Source organism: Enhydra lutris, unplaced genomic scaffold (assembly GCF_002288905.1).
Source record: "Enhydra lutris kenyoni isolate GAN:26980312 unplaced genomic scaffold, ASM228890v2 scaffoldscaffold1, whole genome shotgun sequence".
Classification (NCBI taxonomy): Eukaryota; Metazoa; Chordata; class Mammalia; order Carnivora; family Mustelidae; genus Enhydra; species Enhydra lutris.
Genome location: NW_019154085.1, coordinates 34,136,768 through 34,155,773, shown reverse-complemented (window position 1 = coordinate 34,155,773; position 19,006 = coordinate 34,136,768). Strand labels below are relative to the sequence as shown.

Below are 19,006 nucleotides of genomic sequence, written 5' to 3'. Positions count from 1 at the left end.
ACACACAGAGAAAGCTGCACAATCATGCTAGGTCACATATAAGTGACCAATTGAATCAATTGAATTACATTACCCTATAGTAGGTATTTGAACTAGCCTATCACCTTGGTCAGAATTGGCACCCAAAAGGCTCCCAAAGGGCGGGGCCCATACTCCTTGGTAGCTAGGGAGACAGTATGCACCCCCACTGATTGGATACCTCCACCTGGCCTGACCCACACTTGTATTTGGGCTTTGTTACCTGGGACTGGTTTCCGGGGCTTGCTTTTAAGTAAGTCCCCTGGGGGTGGGGGGGGCAGGGACAGTTTAAGTCTTACTGTATAAACAAAGTCATTCAAAGTCATTGTTTAACCGGATGGAATCGCTCTGGCTACATAGGCCCTTACACTAGAATTTTCACCATTGGATGATGGTGAAAATGGTAATGCTCACTTAATCCTCCTTTTTCAGTATGGTATTCACACTTTGAACTTGGTGTGCCCAGTTCAGAATCCCTTAGGTTCATCCTCACCTAAGAATAAATCTCCAATGTTATATTAACACGTGGGAAATCAACTGGATATGTGGCACAAGGAGGGCATCTAGGAACCCAATTGTTTTAACCATTCTCCTTCCTTTGGCCTTTCAGTAATCTGCACATTTATAGGTACCTAACACCAAATTCTCAGGGTTTTCATGATTATTCAGCCTTTCAGAGATTTTACCCAGGCTCCCATGCCCTCTCTCTCTGGTTGGCCAGGTCAATTACCACTTTTCTCTCTGATTTCTAGTTTCAGAAAACTGCTATTGTCTCTTTGTCCTTGTAGGATCAAGCCTTCCTTTGCTTTCTCTTTAATGGACCTGTGAGAGGAGGTGGAAAAAAACATACACATTCTGTCTGCTATGCTGAATTTGAAGACCCAGCATATTATGTTCTTTTTCTCTATTGTTAGATTGTCTGTGTCTTTTAAATCTTTCCATTGTAGCCAACACTGAGCTAGATTGTACAATCTCACACATAATCCCCAATCCAAGCATCTGTGTGAAATTTATCCATCCATAATTAGGGCAATATTGATATGTTTAGAAGTATTCTTTTTAGGGTTTTTTTTTTATATTTTCTATTAAACAGCAAGTGGGGTTTTTTGGTGGTGCCATAAATTTTTATCTCTAGTGGTTTAGAACCCTATACATACTCTTTCTCTTTTTTCAGTACTGCCTTTACATTTTTTTTAATAATCCTTTTTTTTAATATTTTTATTTATTTATTTGACAGAGATCACAAGTAGGCAAAAAGGCAGGCAGAGAGAGAGAGAGAGAGAAGAGGAAACAGGCTCCCTGCTGAGCAGAGAGCCTGATGCAGGTCTCGATCCCAGGACCCAGGGATCATGACCTGAGCTGAAGGCAGAGGCTTTAACCCACAGAGCCACCCAGGTGGCTTTACATTCTTGACAGAACTATTAAAATCTATATTCTTCTATAGTTACATGAAATAAATCAATATTTACATATTTCCCTAAAGAGGAAAAGAAACTTAGCACTCAATCACTTTACCAATCCCACAATACATCAGGTCATAAATTATGGGACTTTAGTTCCAGATAGGTTACTATGAATTGTTTTCCATATTATGCATCAAAGATTAATTCTGTGTTTTACTGATTTTGTTTACCTGTCAATTTCTTATATATCAGGTCTTACTCTTTCTTTGATTCATTTTTCAGTTTGCTGTAATATATCCTTGAGTAAATCTTTCAGAGAATGTATGTGGCTGGTAAACTTTCTGGGTTCTAACAGGTCTTAAATTTTCTTCCTCTTGCTCTTACACTTAAATGTTGTTGGGCTGGGTATGGAATTCTAGGATCAAAAATATTCTAAATCAAGACTTTGATATTTATGTCTCCTTTTATTCTAGTGTCCAAGTGCTGCCAATGACAAATATTTGGGGAGCAGGAATTGTTTTTGTCTGTTTGTTTTCTGCTCTGGACACTTTTAGAGTTTTCTTTTCATCTTAGAGATTTTGATAGTAGACACATTAAGATGTATCCAGATATGAGTCTTTTTAAAAAATTCATCCTGTTCAGCACTCAAGAAGATGTGCCATTCTTCAGCATGTCAGATATATTTTCTTCAGATATATTTTCTCCTCTTGTTTTTCTAATCTCTATTGTTGTTCTATTAGTTACCTGTCACAACATAACAAATCATGTCGAAACTTCAAGACTTAAAGCACTTCATTATTTCTCATAATTCTGTGGACTAATTGAGTGGTTCTTTTGTTGGCCTTACCTGAGGTCACTCATGCTGTTGCTTTCAGCTGGCAAGTCAGCCCATGCTGGGCTCAACTGGAACACTCTCTCCATCTGGGCTTCTTCATCCCATGGGAGACTCAATGCAGCATTCTAAGAAGACACACTTGGAAACTTCAGGGGCTCCTAGAGTCTAAATGAAGTCACACATCACCTCCATCATTTTCTGTTGGTCAAAGCAAGTGACAAGAACTACCTAGATTCAAGACTAGGGAAACAGACTCTATATATCAATGGGAGGAGCTGGAAAGAATTTGTGGCCATATTTAATCTCCCATAGTTGCTTTGACTTCTTTGGGACCTCTTACGGGACAGATGTGAGACTCCTGGATCAATTCCCAATGTCTCCAAACTGTTCTCTCATTGGCCTAGAAAATGGGTCTTTGATTCAACTAATCAAAGTACACCCAAGAATGTACTGCAGTAGTGTACATTCATTATTCACTCCTCATGAACAGAGGGACTTGTAGCCAGAGTTTTTGAAAAGGTGAGGTACCCTGGCAGGTCTGTGAGCAGTTCAATGTTTTTGTGGACCTTAGAAAACTGAGAAACTGTTACTTCTTTTGGGGGACGTCAACATTCTCCATAGTGTAGCCACCTCAATAAATTTTCACATGCTTATTTTTTCAAATTATATCTTTCTATTGTGTCATCTCTCATCTTCCTGTTAACCACATCATTACGTTGTTGTAACAACCACAAACCTTTCAATACATACAAAATAGTTTTTTATTTGACTTGAAATTCCTTTCTGCCTGTTCTTTCATTTCACAGATGGGAACTAGTAGCAAAATAAAATAATTTAGCTACATTTTCAACTTAAATGGTAGAGGTAAGTGGACAAATTATTACTGGTAAGATTAGATCTAACCTCCAGAAGATTTGGGTACTCCCAAATGATCGAGATTTTATCAGCCTCTAATTAATTGTATAACCTTGAACTTGTTTGCATGTCCTAGATTAGTGACTAGCATATAGGGAGGAATTAAGAAAATGCCTTTTGATAAAATGGAAGAGTAAAATTTGTGTTCATATGCCATCCTTTTAATCATGGTTACCATCATTGAGGACCTACTATGAGAAAGATACCCTTAAGATTCAAAACATATGCATTCCATTAATTCCCCCCAGAAACCTATGTATTTAACAAGTATTTATTGGCTACTACTATGTGTCTGGCACTTTTCTAGGTTATATAGATACAGTAAAAATCAAAGCAGACCAAGGGCCTCCTTTCATAATGCCTATATTCTGGTGAGAAAGGTACACATGCATAAAGAAACAAACGAATATGATGTCAAGTAGATTTGGTCTCATGAGAAAAAAAAAAAAAAAACAAGGTAGGAGGTAGAATGTGATAGTGGCCACTGTCTTAGGTAATAAAAGCCTTTCTGAGGAGTTGATCATTAAACAGAACACTGAATAAATGACTCTGAGACACCGTGACCTGAAACTCCAAGTCTTTATGATACAGAAGTGACTCAGATATTTGTGAATGCATCCAAGATCCTTGTATGAATCAGCTCAAGCTGCCATAACAAAATACCAGAGGCTAAGTAGCCTACACAACAGAAATTAATTTTCTCAGTTCTGGAAACTGGAAGTCTGTGATTTCAAGGTGCCAGAAAATTTGATTTCTAGTGAGAGTTCCCTTCCTGGCTTTTAGACAGCCACCTTTTTGGTATGTCCTCAAATGGCCTTCCTTTGTATGCATGGAGAGGGAGCAAGATGTCAGAGAGACAGAAAGAATGAGAGAGAGGGAGAGAAAGAACACTCTCTAGTGTTTCACCTCATAAGGACATTCATCCTATCAGATCAGAGACCATCCTTATGACCGCAATCAGCTACTTCCTTAGAGGCTCCATCTCCTACTACAACCACACTGAGGGGTTAGGTCTTCAACATATGGATTAGGAAGGGACACAAACATTCAGTCCATATGAGTCCCACATCTAGAAAGTGACAGAGATGGAATTACAACTCAGGGCCATTTCTCTGCAAAGCTAACACACTATCCATCACGGTGCAAGATAGTGCTCCACAAGACAGGATTGCTCTTAGGACCAAGTAGAGCAGTGAATGGGAAAATCCTCTGTAACTATTCATGCACTACAAGAATTAAAACAGTATTATTACCTCCAGGAATGTTGCTGTTTCTTACTTACAACATAAACATCTTATAAAGTGCTGTAGTTTCATCTTAGTGGGGCTTATTTGTGTGGTGAGTAATTGTAAAGAACTAAGAGCTAAAGAATCAACACAATATGGGTCCCTGGATGGCTCCATCATTAAGCATCTGCCTTCAGCTCGGGTCATGATCTCAGGGTCCTGGGATTGAGCCCCTCATTGGGGGAAAGCCCTGCTCAGAAGCCTGCTTCTCCCTCTCCCACTCTCCCTGCTTGTGTTCAGACAAGCAGTTTGGGCTGATGGGCCACAGTTTGCCAAAGCTTGCTACGAATTATTTTTTGTTACTATAAACTTAATATAAATTATTTTTAAACAAAAGCAAAGAGGCCACTCTAGACTTCAGCAGTGGGCTGAAGAACTTCTGCACTTGGGTCAAGCAATGAGGAGATGGACCCATGACAGGAGAGGCGCTTGATGAAGCTTGACTTGTAGGAGGGCTCTCTGCAGGCAGAAGGCTGATTCTGCTGATCTTACATCCTAGGATATGTATCCTTTTTCCCTCACTGCCCCTTGGAAAGAGGATGACAAACTTACCACATAGGTCTTTCTTCAATCTCAAGAAACTCTAAATGGGGTTTCCTCGATTCCCAGGGCAGCGAGCCTTCTCCCCATCTTCCCTGTCACTAAGGCTGGGGTTTGACCTCCTTCAAAAACTATCACATCTGCTCTGCAGAATAAGGACTGTCGCCCCTGTTTGGGACAACTGCCACTACTCTGGTTCAGTGACAGAACTCACCAACCCCTTCTCCATTGAGTCAAAAACCCTTGTGTCTTTACCATTGACTCCCCAGGGTTCTTTTTCATCTCCTTTTTAATTGAGATGTTTCTAGATCCCACAGTTGTATTGGATGGTCCTCCTCTCTCTGTAAGGTCAGACCCAAACCCCTTTCCAACAGAAAGAAGACAGCAAGGGGAGGTCTTCTCTGGAAAAACTCCACATTGGGGATATTTCGAGGTTGGGGACTAACTCCTACAGCTGGAGAACCTGCAAGGATTTGACATACCTGCTGGGACCCCATGTGTACAGAAATAGAAAAGCCCCTATTTTCTTCCTCGCCTATCTCTTTACATCTCTTTACATCTCCTGAGCCTGTGACTGTGACTGTGCTCTGGTGTCTGCCTCTCCCCACTGCTCTACCGGCAGATGGGAGGACACAGGAGCCATTTACCTTTTAGTGAATGGAGAGTTATTGAAAGAACTTAAATTCATATTAAAAATGAAAATATAAATGAGGCAGCATACTAACATAGTAAGGAATGAGTAGGTACATAACAATCAGAAGAAACCAAAGGACAAGGGAAAGGAAAATAAAACAAAAATATAAATGACCTCCCTAACAATTAGAAGAACATTACTAGAGAAAATAGTTGTTTATTCACAGATGTCTTTCAACGGGAGACTTTCTACTTGGTAAATATCCTATCTATGACCAATTTTACATCCTGTCCTCTCTGAGAGAAGAGATTTGTTTGTAAAATTGAGAAGAGATCCAAAAAATGCAAAACCATTGCAATGGTACATGTCAAACTCTAGAGACAAGAAAGAAACCTTCCCTACTAAGTGGTACAGCAGCAGCAAGTTTTTCCCATGTACGTCCTCACATCCATGTGGATGATGGAATCAAACCCATGCACACAGTGATGACCTCCCCAGGGTCTGGCATCAGTAAATTCGGTCTGTGCCTCCTACTTCACACTTACCCAGCACAGTCATTTGGCCAACGTTGCTCAGTTACTGCTTACATGGCCATTGGTCTTTTGGAGAGAGAGTACTGTGCCAACTTGGAATGTGTTTGCCTGTCTCCTCCCAACCTACTTGCTGTTTAAGACCCTCCTTGACAACAGAGTAAGAGATGGAAATCTCAGGGTCTCTTACCTTCATTCCACAAATTCAAGCTGCCTTGCCTGGAAAGGAAACTACTTGGTTAAAGGAAGCCAGAGATTTAAAAAGGCTTTCCTGACCCACCTCTGCCACCTCTGTTCCTACCCAGTTATTGTACAGCAAAGGATCTTCACCTGATAAACTGTGTAGTCAAATTACTAAAAGAACAGTAATCAAATGTAACTAAGTGATTTTAAAAAATAAATAGATAAGTAAAAGCTAAAACCTGTATAGAAAGGAAAGGACTATAATATTTCACTGCAATATTTTAAGTGGTGTTTTATAAAATTGACAAATAGGGGTTTGTAACTTTCTGGTATGTGCACACTATCTCACGTTTTAATTAGTTGCCATACGTGGATGGATGCTTAAACATATTGTAGAGTTCTTTTAAAACTTTTATTACACAACACATTTAGTTAAATGTCATTTTACTTCAATATATTTAACCACCTTTTCTAAAATCTTTAATGACCTTTAAAGCAAAAATGTCTGAATTTACAATTTTGTATTTTTTAGCGCTGTTTTACATTTATGGATCGGGGCTTTGTATTTAAGATGGTTAACAATTATGTCAGCATGTTCTCCTCTGGTGATCTCAAGGTAAGAACCAAGTGAAGGACTGATTGCTTTCTGAACCACTGCATTATAAATAAATCTACTAGTCTCTGTGTTTTCCTGCTTAAAACATTAGCCTATCCATCCTCTGTATCAACAAATAGTTTCTATCCCAATGAGAGGCAGCCTTTTAAAACGGTCTATCTGTTCGTCTCCCACATCCTTCCTTAAAGGGGGACTGTGGAGTGTGGAGTCTGGAATGAACATGTAGGTTTCACTTCTATTTCCTGTGGGCGGTGAAAGGAGTAATACTTTTCAGCTGCAATTATCATAGTCAGGTTTGCTTGGGATTGTCTTGGTTTTAGCACTGAAAGTCTCACTTTTCTGAAATCCTTCAGCCTAGGGAAAAATGGACAGTTGACCCCCTTTCCCAAGTAGGGAGAATGTGTTGGGAGATAGATTGGGAACCATGCTGTCTGGAGAGCAGTGATTCTCAAAGTGTGGTTCCCAGACCAGTGATCCCAGAGCTGACCGTGGCAGGTGGGATTCCAAAATCTATATTACAGTAAGGCTTTCAGGTGATTCTTATATTCTTTCAACTTTGAGAACCATTGAGCTATGGTAGGACATATGCTGGAAGGAAATAAGACTGGATATGGGCCAGATCATGAAAGCTGTACCAGTTAAGTCTCTTTGGGTTGCAAGCAACAGAAACTTATGTCAGTTTGAGCAGAGGGAAAGTATTAGAAGCATAAAGGCATCAGTGAAAGAGCTGGAGAGCTGAGCTTGAGAAGGAACAGGAGCCAGGGCGCAAGAATAATTGCAAAGGAAGAACCATGTGGCTAAGGCTCACTACTGCTTAAAAAATATCTTGGGACCATTTTCTTCCCCTTAACCCTCTGCTTAAGATTTACATTCCAGAGAGGAAATGTGTGACCAACCTGCTTTGGGTCACATGCCTGCCTCTTAAGGAGGGAAGACAGGTCACTAGAACTGATAGTTCCGCATTAACCTTTGCCCTTTGGGAAGAAGGAAAGTCCCCAAGGGGTAATTTTCTAGGTATTGGGAAAGAATAATGAATGTAGAGAAGCCAAAAATAAATAATGATCTTCTTATATCCATTCATGCCATGCTTAGGAACCTGAACATTATCTTTTGGGCAATGGAGATTTATTTTTGACTAGGGGAGTTATATGATTATATGCCATTTGTATTTTGAGAATCCAGTTCCCTCTGTATATATTTTTTGAAAGAATATTCTTTGTTAGTGCTCCAATTATGCATGAAATTTGCCGAATATCTTTTTAGATATAATTCCAGGAGGCCTAAATTATTTATTTTTTTCAGAAACCAAACAGAACATACTCAATGAAAAATAATTAACATACAATTTAATTATGCTCTTATTCACCTTGATGCACAAAGGATTAAGTCAAATACTATCCTTGTTTGAAATGAGAGTATTTTAAATTATTAACTGAAGTTGCCACAAAATATAATTCTAAAATATCCGAGCAAATGGAATATATTTTATTTTGTTGGATGATATTAGTGAATACAATGAATACAACCTAACTGGATCCTAAAAATTGATTACTTAGTCTGCACAATGAGGAAAACAGAATATTTATGAATTGTTAATTGTTCCTTCTTATGTGATTGTTTTTAACACATGTATTAAGCTGTCTTAGACCATGTCTGAATTCCATTAATCACTGTCCTAATCAAAACATTATTGAGAAGACAGACCTGTTTGCAAGGGCAGGAAAGAGGTGAGACCAAATAATATAGTCTGAGAACAAAAGACCTACAGAGAGATCACATGGGCCATTATCTTCCTTAGCACTGGATAAGAGGGGTTGATTGCAGTGACCTGTTCTATGAGCTCAGTGCAGTTTTAGAGTTCTGTACCTGTGATGAGACACAAGCCCTCTCAGAATAAACATGGGCTGATAGAAGCTTAAAGAAATGGAAAATACCACTGGGTAAGATCATATCTTCATATCTCTTAGAAGCTCAAAAACAAAAGTACACAAAAGTAACTACATCTTCTTTCTAGGTATAAGATTCAAAGGCAGATTTTTTATTAACCTTCTTGGTGAGTAAATAAGTCATTTAGTTTGCCTCTTTTTCAGACCTTATGCCAGTATAAATTTGATTTTCTTCAAGAAGTATGTCAGCATGAACACTTTATTCCTTTGTGTCTCCCCATAAGATCAGCAAACATTCCAGGTAATGCCCAGAATTTGCACCGGTTCCTACAAAATGAACATTCAAATTTATTTATTTGTTTTTACCTTCATTTATGTGTTGCTTTTTTCCTACTTCCTTGGTCTTGTTTGTGCCTCAATGATTATAAATCAAAGAATTTTAACCTACAGTAATACTTTTACTATACTGTCTCCAAAAGAAAACTTTCTTTTGATTTTGAAAGGCAGAAAATTATGAGGAAGAGAAGTTACACTTTGTGAGTACAAATACACTTAAAGGTATCAATTAAAGTGTCTAATTATTTAAAATGCAATTCTTCAAAATGAGTTTTATACAAAAACAAAACAAAAACAAAAAAACTTTTGCCTTGAAAAGGAGAAAAAAAAAAGGCAGGCAGGAGGGCGTCACTGTAAATACTCCGCATCTGTGGGTTAGAAAGAGCCCCTGATGTCTGTGCAGGGAAGAACAGGGCTCCTCGATTCCATATTTGCTAAAGTATAAATGGTCTACAGAAAATGTTTTCATTTTTAACTTTATTAATATCTATGTTATATATACCAATATAGATAGATACCAAAATGACCATCATACATCTAGCCATCAGAAGCTAATCTAACATCAAGATTCAAAGAAAACACTAAAATGATTTAAGAACTTAAAATATTCTGCTCCTATTTTGCAATACATGTAAATATGGAATTATTATGTTGGACACCTGAAACCAATATAGTGTTATAGTCAATCATACTTCAAGAAAAGGAGGAAGGAAGGAAGGGGGGGTGGGATGAAGGATGGAGGGAGAAAAAGAGAGAGGAAAGAGAGAGAGAGGAAGAAAGACAAAATGCTTTGCTTCTAATGTGTGAGTAAATTATCCACAGGGCACAGTTTTGATATTCATGGAAAGCAGAAACTAAGATGGTAAAGAGCCTCCTCACATGTATTGCAACTTCTACTGTATGTATTATACAAAGCTAGTATTTTGGAGGGAAAATAGAGTAAAGTGTGCATAATATTTTGGAGGGAAAATAGGGTAAAGTACATTATCAAGCCTATGAAAGCATTGTCATTTTATTTTTATTTTTTTTTATGTTTCAAATTTTTATTTAAATTCTAGTTAGTTAGCATATAGTGTAATACTGATTTCAGGAGTAGAACTTAGTGATTCATCACTTACCTACAACACCCAGTGCTTATCACAGGTGCCCTCCTTAATCCCTATCTCCCATTTAGCTCATCCCCCACCCACCTCCCTCTAGCCACCCTCAGTTTGTTCTCTGTAGTTAAAAGTCTCTTATGGTATGCCATACCATGAAACTTCCGTCATTTTAATCTTAAATATAAGCTACTGAATTCTATTAAGGAATAAACATAAGCTATTTAATTAGTTATTCCATTTTTTTCTTCTTTACAAAGTACATTTAATTTTAATGCCTTTATAGAAAAAGAGGTAGAAACGTTACTTTCGACTTTTGTTTTGTATTCCTTTTTATTGTATAAACTAGTGCCAAGTTATTATTGGGTGAGACATGCTGGTTAAGATACTCAAGAGGCGCAAACCTGTTTTATATTTTAATTCTAATTGTTTACTATTTGTCAGTAGCTCAGGAAACGTCCTAATAGTCTCTTTATAGATCTAATATTATCAACAATGAACATAAAAATATATGTTTTGTGGCATGCAGATTTCTGATAGAAAATAACAGGTGCTCAAGTACAAGGCCAAGAATTAAAATAATTCTGTTCATGGCTTCCTTTTTTAAGGAAACAACCTATGGTATTTGTTTCCAAGAAACAAAACTTTATTGAAGAGTCTTACTTATAGTTTAGGACAATGTATTTTAATTTTTCAGTATAAATTACCAATTGTTAATGAATATGGTGTATACCTGAGTATGTGTATATCTAAACTTTTTATTTATTCCCATTAAATCCAGATCCTTTAACACCTTCAGAATCAACTCAAGAGTTACATGCATCAGGTAAATAATTACATTTTATATTACATTATCTAAGCATCAGTAGCCATACCATAATCTGATAATATTGACAGATGCACATACTACATATAATATTGATAGATAATATTGATAGATATACATACTACAAGTTTCCAATCTCCAGATGCCAAAAAATAGCCATATGTTTATCATACAATCAAAACAGTCAATATGCTGACTGAACATTGGTTACAAATAATTAAATGCTTTGCCCACATCAATTCTTTCTTATTTTATTCTCCAGAGTTTTACTTCTTTTTTTAAATTTCCCAAATCATCTAAAATTTTCTTAGGGTGTATCATAAACAAAATTCCCAGCTATATGCAATAACATGTTTGTTCAGTGTAACTAGCTTCATGTGATATATTTCTGTCAATAAACCACGGTCTGGTTTTTGAGCTCATTTCTCAAGATTGAAATTATCATTTTTACTTGAAATAGATTCATAACTTAGAACAGTCTGGGCAGAACTTTTCTCTAGCCCTAGGCTGGGAATTACATAGTTGTGTTCTACTTTTGGGCCCTCATGAATACTCACTATTACACAGAGAAATGTTTTTAACCTAACTACGCCCTTGGACCACTATTTCTAGAACTTTCACATTCCCTTTTCTTCCACCTCCAGTGGCATCGTCCTAGACTACAAACTTCCACGTGCTTCATTTGCCCCTAGTCAGTGATGACTGTAATATTTCAGCAGCTCATTACATCTAACGTGTAACCTCGCAGATTCACTGAGATAACCCCTATAAAGGGCTTGGCCTCCTGTTGGCACTCAATACGTGTTCTAGAAGTGGGCGCTAGTCCTGTTATTAATCATTACATTTAGGAAGCACATTGGGCAATTCCAAATAAATCCATACTTAGTGGAAATTTTAAGATTCCAATTTCTCCATAATTCAGGCTCCAGATTTTGCAGTCCCTTTGGTGTTCCTCTTCTTGCTCTTTCACATCCTTTAGCCAACTTGTCCTGGTCATTTTTCTTCTACTACTTGGGTCCTCCTACCCCAGGCCAGATGCATCTCACTTCTCCCCTCCCTTCCCCAGGGCCAAACCTCTTGTATTATAGCCCTTATCCCACATTTCCCCCAAGGAATAACTCACTTACATCCTGTTGCCACGTGAGCAAATAAATAGGCACAGGTCTGATCTCAAAGCCTTTGGTGACATAATCCTTTCTACACAGAATTCAGTGCCAAATGGTGGAGGGTCCTAGGCACTAGCTAAAGAATTTGTGTTTAGGTCTCTCCATCATCTGGCCCCAAGTGCCCCTCAAGTCTCAATTCCCACCACCTCATCTTGGCTGCTGTGCTGACTTGTACACCCCCAACCTATAATCCCCATACACTGTGCTTTCAGAAGTCTGTGCCACCAAAACCCTGTCCCCTGGTCCTCCCAACCTCTTCTCTTTCACCCCCAACCCCCACCACCACTGACTCCTGACCCTCTGCCTCTCCAAACCTTCAACAGCCTCAAAGGCCCATCTCAACATATTCCTTCCAGTCACACCTCCTGATTCTTCCAGACAGAAAATCAATCTTCTCTTTTCAACTCCTGTAACATTGTAGACATACCACTTTTATAGAATTTGACCATGGTCAGTGAGTATTATTGGTAGTAGTGTACACACAATACTTCTGGAATGTTCCTCTCTCTCATTTCTCATCTCTGTAGTAAGACTGCATTACTGAATCCTTCCCTGGTGGTGAGAGGGTTGGTAGTTGTTGGATAAATCTTTCTGAATTATAAAGTGATCATTTGATTTTCAATAACATGATCTCTTTGCTTTCCTCACAAAGATATGCCTGAATATTCAGTCACAAATGAATTTTGCCGCAAACACTTCTTAATTGGAATTCTACTCCGAGAAGTTGGCTTTGCCCTGCAAGAAGACCAAGACATCAGGCACTTAGCTTTAGCTGTCCTAAAAAATTTAATGGCTAAGCATTCATTTGATGATCGATACAAACAACCAGTGAGTGATTTTCTTTTCTCCCTTCCCTAAACACCATTTAATGGCTCACTGCATTAAATGCATAGCAAACCTACAAGTCTATTGATTTTTATGTGAATAATTTCTTTTGACTACCTTTCCTCCTAGGAGAAGCAGGCCCAGATAGCAAGTTTATACATGCCCCTCTATGGCATGCTTCTGGACAACATGCCAAGGATTTACCTAAAGGACCTGTATCCTTTTACTGTCAACACATCTAATCAGGTGAGTTTACAAAATGGTTCAAATGTTGATTTTAATAAAGAGTTTCCCTGTTTTGTATTTTTGCCCTGGAGAGCTATTTTCCCTCAACTGTGAGCAAACTAAGCATTTCGTGCTAGCCATTTTAAGATGTTGGCATCAATGTCATTTGGTCCACATTGGTCCCTGAAGCCTTCCACCTCATCCATCATTTTCCTCTCTTCTCTGTATCACCTTCCAGTTCTGTCCAGTTTTTACCAGGTTCCTCTGTTGCATGCATGGCTCCATCCTCAGCGTGCCCCTCCTCCCTCCCCTGACCTTTCCCCACATGAGCTTCATGACCACCTGGTGTTAGTGTAGCCAAGTGCTTCAGTCACACCCAGGAGTGGCCTCTTTGCCATCCCTCCTCCACTGAGCCACCATTGCGGCTGCACAGCAAGCCACCTGAGATTGGATTCCTCTGTTCACATCCCAGATGAATTAACACACTACGGAGGGCAAGATATTACCACTTCGAAGTTAGGAGCTATGCCTTTGGAAAGCTGTTTAGAGGAAGACCTTGTTCAAATCCCAGTAATACCAGTTTCTAGCAATGTAACCTTAGATAAGTAATCCAGGCTCTTTCAACCTCTACTATCTTCTTTATAGAATGGGATAGAATTACTCCATCACAGGATTCTTATGAGGATTAAATGGTCTAGTAGAAAACACTTATAGAGACTGGCACATAGTATTTGGAATTAGTTTTTAGTATTAGTAATATACATAAGATGACCCATGATTATAATGATATGTAATCTATAGCATAATCCATAAAAAATCAGTAGCCATTCCAACCATTTAGTTTATATCTAGAAGGTAGTTTCCACTACATTTTAAAAAAAGAAAAAATCACATAAGAAATCAAGTGGTGACTAGGGGTATGGATTTGTTGAAGAGTATGATTGTGACTATCCATTTCTCCTACCTGCTTTTGCAGAAGACCTTTGCTGGAATATGAAAGGTCAAGTCAAATAGCATCAAATCAAAAGTGTAACAAAGAAAGCATGTGTGGGTTTCCAGTGTTGAAATATGGCAATTCCCATAATCTCTTCTGTGCTTGAAATGCAGGGGTCTAGAGACGACCTCAGCACCAATGGAGGATTTCACATCCAGTCAGCTATGAAACATGCAAACTCTGTGGACACATCATTTTCTAAAGATGTTTTAAACTCCATAGCAGGTACTTAAGACCTTTGGGGAACACTTGTGTTTCACTCTCATCCATGTTTACGTCACATATCATCGTGTTTTTTACCCACTCCATAATTCAATGTGCATAATTTCTGTATGTCAAAGTACACTTTAGTTATATGGCTAAAGAGTTTCTTTACCCATTTATTTAAAAACCATCTAGGGGCTACCTCTTCCACTTAGCATTCAGTTTTTCTTGGCTCAAAGAGCAATCTGCTCAGATGTTAGCAAATTGCTTCATTCTGGAAACAATCTTTAAGTGTTCATTGCGTACAACCTGTAAAATATAATAGCCCATCAACTTCAAAATTTACTTCTAAGAACTATTTTGGAAATAGTTCTTATAAACTGTTCAATTCTTATAAACTGTCAAAACTTGAAAGCTTCTTCCCCAAAAGCCACCTTATGAACATTTATTAAAGCATTTTTATAAGAGAAACTTTCTTTTAAAAGTTTTTTTAAGAAATCAAAGGAACAAGCAGTACTTTATTTCCATTTATAATGGCCTAAATTTTCCTAAATCCTTAAATGCCAGTGTGGTCTTCATGACCATTCTTACAATGTGGCATGTCTTTAATGGCAATTCCAGACTCTGTTATGTCAGCCTTGCCCAACATTGCCATCACCTCCATGCTCCATATCTTTTTGGGTCATCATGTGTGTGCCCATTGCATCTCATTATCATCTGTGTGCTGTGGCTTGTGTTTGCAGCATTTTCATCAATAGCTATTTCTACAGTAAACCATGCTGACTCCAGAGCCTCCTTAGCAAGTCTTGACTCCAACCCAAGCACCAATGAGAAGAGCAGTGAGAAGACTGACAACTGTGAAAAGGTGGGGCTTCTTTCCCAATTATGCAGCACCTTGTGAGCCAGCAGTCTCTCACTCTACCTCAGCCCTTCTTGATTCTTCCACTCCTAGGTCCCTAGACCCTTGTCTTTGATAGGATCAACCCTTCGATTTGACAAGTTAGATCAAGCAGAAACCAGGAGTCTTCTCATGTGTTTTCTTCACATTATGAAGACCATTTCGGAGGGTAAGGAGAGCTCTTGAAAATTACAATTTTTTAAAAAGGAAAAAACTTTGAGTTTCCAAGAGTCTCATGCTCCACGGTGTTTCCTTTCAGAGACACTGATTGCCTACTGGCAAAGAGCACCCAGCCCAGAGATATCTGACTTCTTCAGCATCTTGGAGTAAGTTATAGAGTTGATTTGTTAACATTTTTTTCTGAAGCTTCAAAATAGTTTAGTATGCCATCCTTCATTCTAAGAACCCATATGCTAAACTATCTATCACTAGTAATGGAAGAAATATTTAAAGAAAATGTAATATTTTTCTTCTAATGTACTTAAATGAATGGTTTGTATAAATAAAAGGGCATGAATAATTAGAATGTGACTTTTTTTTTTCCTTTCCAGTGTTTGTCTTCAAAATTTCAGATACCTAGGGAAACGCAATATAATAAGGTAATAACTTTAAAATTCCAATCCGTTAATCTGGTCTTTTAAAAAAATTATGACAAATAGTGATTTATCCAGTTAGACTTATAGATATATGTTAGAAATCTTCAAATGCACATAAGGATTATAAGGTTGGCCTCACAGTAGACATAGGAGTTTGATGATTACCCTCTACCCGTAGTAGGTCTAGGACTAGTTAAAGCTGTTAAGAGAATAAAACACAAAACATACCTTTCTGAAAGGAAACCACATTTCCTACATAGTCTGAACTAACTTACCTATCATTTGTATAGATGTAATGTAGAAGATTCCTATTTAAGAAAATACATCCAATGTGAATAAGTCACAGGAATAAAAGGTACAACATAGGGAATATAGATGAGGTACACTTTTGGTGACTGCCACAAACATACAGACTCGTCAAATCAGTATGTTGTACACCTGAAACTAATATAACACTGTGTGTCAACTATTCTTCAATTAGAAGAAAATAAAGAAAAAATATAACCTCCAGTAAGCTAAAGAGAAAAATGAATCTGGAATAACTACTGTGTTGACATCCTTTTCTCGTGAGAGACCATGAAGCCCCCAGTACCTTCACTAAACCCCCATTTCCCATTGCTGGAAGAAAATATGATTCTGTTTTTCATAGCATGTGAACTTATTTCTTTGTTCAATAATCAACCTGCCAGTTGCCATTCTGTATTTATAAATAAATTACAATTACTGAGCTATGATTAAAACATCAGTTCTCCTTGCAGAAAAATTGCTGCTGCATTTAAATTTGTGCAGTCCACCCAGAACAATGGAACTCTCAAGGGATCTAATCCTTCCTGTCAAGCATCAGGTCCCTTGTCACAATGGTAACATCACATTTGCTTGATATTTGTAATCATATTGTGTGTATAAATGTGTGTATATGTATGTATATATGAGTGTATATACATGTGTATGTATGTATATGTGTACACATATATACATATGTATCAATGTATTGTATATATGTATATGTGTGTATATATATGCACAGATACATGGATATGGATGTGTATATGTGTATGGGGGTATGGATGCACACACATGAGCATGCGTGGATGCACACACACATGTGTATATATGCATATACTTCAAACCAAATGCAGATTTCAAGTAACTCTGTGTTTTTCTGAAAAAACTTCTCAGGTACTGCCTGATCTGCCCCGCTAGCTTGTGAAGACCTAAGAGGCAAGGATTATGCTTTATTTATGTGCACTCGGGGCACAATGCCATGCATAGGATGAGGGTTAATAGGTACCTTAATTTAATTGAACCCAAAAAGACGTAATTCCAATATATGACTCGTTTAATGTTTTTTAACCTCCTAGTGACAAAGTAAGATGAGAGGTTGTATCCCCATTCCTCTCAATAATTGTAATATGTCAGCAGCATCTTTAGAGCTCAAATTGTTTTCTAAAGGGTCAAAGGCAGGGAGGATTTAGATGGTTTCCTAGTCATTACACTGATTTGACTAGCATATAGGACCTGGAGTCATCCTTTATTAACCTACCCTGTGGGGAAATTTTGCCCTGAAATCCTACTTTAATTCTCCCCTGCGTCTAGTAAGTAAGAATTCTATGCTAAAATTTTCTCGTTTGATTTATTCTTCCCAGAGGTACCATAATAATATATAATAGGAAAATGGCTGTATTTTAGAAAGAATTTTAGAAATAAGAAAGTGGTAAATAACCAATAAATCATGGAGTAAATTTTGCCTCTTCATCCATAAGACTCCTTAAAGTGGCCCCTTGTGTGAAAGTAAATGAGAAAATGTAATAGGTGTGTTTTGCAAATGGTAATAGAATAGAGAACTATAAACAATGACTTCTTATGTTTAAAGACTATAGTCATGTACCTGAGATCACTGTAGTTTTGTTGATGTTTGGTCAGTTAGATTTCAGGCTTCTTCCTGAATGATCTAGACAGGTCCTAGCCATTCCCACCTCTCTCTTTCCAGAAACCAGTATTTTCCTCCAGAATTTCCAGACTAAAATACACTCAAAACCTGGAAATAAACCAGTCCCAAAGGTCCAAGCCATACAACCTAGGACCCATTATTTCTTGTAGCTTCAGGAATGACCTGGACTCCTCTGGCTCTTGAAAACCAAAGTTAGATCTTCTGGGCCTCAGTCCATCCAGAGCATTTGATTTGGTCAGAACCAAATGAGCCTTGAAAAGTGTCACCAAGAGAAAACCATTGCCATATCTATAGGCTTGACTCTTCAGGGTTTTTCCTATTGCCAGCTTTCCTCAAAAAAAATGTTCTATTATCTTGGCCAAAAGATAGCTTAAATGAAAGTTAAGAATGGGAAGTGTTCCTACTTCCACATAACACTGGCTCATTCCCCAGATGGAAGTGCCAAGGAGACATCAAATGAGAGCCACTGCCCGCCATTGTCTTTGGCCTGGAAAGTACCTGCACTCAGGGACCCCTTAGCTCTCTCCCTTACCAGGATGGAATCCCATGAACTTCCCATGGAATCTCATGATTTCATTAAACAGTAATGAATATGCTTGTTCAGATTAAATTCAGTATCTATTATTCTTCTATCATACTTTGGTATTAATTATCCTTCTGAACCTTTTTTTGGTTTAAAAAAACTTCTCCTAAAGTATTCTTAAAACCCCTTTTTATCATGTTATCTATAATCAATATTTTTATGCAACATCTCTATTTAAATATTGTTTTAAATGTTTTACTCAATCTAGAATACTTGATTGAACACCTATATGTCATATCTCTCGTACATTAACCATTTTTTCCTATTAATTTTCAGGATGCATACCCCGTCCACTCATGAAGGACATAAGCAGCACAGATCACAAACCTTACCTATAATTCGAGGCAAAAATGCACTTTCAAACCCCAAACTCTTACAGATGTTAGACAACACCATATCCAGTAAGTAAACAAGAAATAATAAGAACATGATGGTGATCAGTGTTTCTCTAGATGTGTG

At 37.8% G+C, this 19,006-nt stretch overlaps 1 protein-coding gene across 1 annotated transcript in view; it reads left to right on the top strand.

Moving 5' to 3' along the window:
• Positions 1 to 6,869: 6,869 nt before the first annotated feature.
• Positions 6,870 to 19,006, top strand: part of LOC111144975 (dedicator of cytokinesis protein 10-like) — a 43,778-nt gene continuing 31,641 nt past the window's right edge. The window contains exons 1-12 of the mRNA XM_022499619.1: positions 6,870 to 6,960; positions 9,051 to 9,147; positions 11,061 to 11,105; positions 12,924 to 13,099; positions 13,226 to 13,342; positions 14,429 to 14,540; positions 15,263 to 15,384; positions 15,472 to 15,586; positions 15,677 to 15,743; positions 15,969 to 16,016; positions 16,772 to 16,873; positions 18,824 to 18,948. Of these exons, the coding sequence (XP_022355327.1) occupies positions 6,892 to 6,960; positions 9,051 to 9,147; positions 11,061 to 11,105; positions 12,924 to 13,099; positions 13,226 to 13,342; positions 14,429 to 14,540; positions 15,263 to 15,384; positions 15,472 to 15,586; positions 15,677 to 15,743; positions 15,969 to 16,016; positions 16,772 to 16,873; positions 18,824 to 18,948 (1,195 nt within the window). The 5' untranslated portion in view covers positions 6,870 to 6,891. The remainder of the gene's footprint in view (positions 6,961 to 9,050; positions 9,148 to 11,060; positions 11,106 to 12,923; positions 13,100 to 13,225; positions 13,343 to 14,428; positions 14,541 to 15,262; positions 15,385 to 15,471; positions 15,587 to 15,676; positions 15,744 to 15,968; positions 16,017 to 16,771; positions 16,874 to 18,823; positions 18,949 to 19,006) is intronic.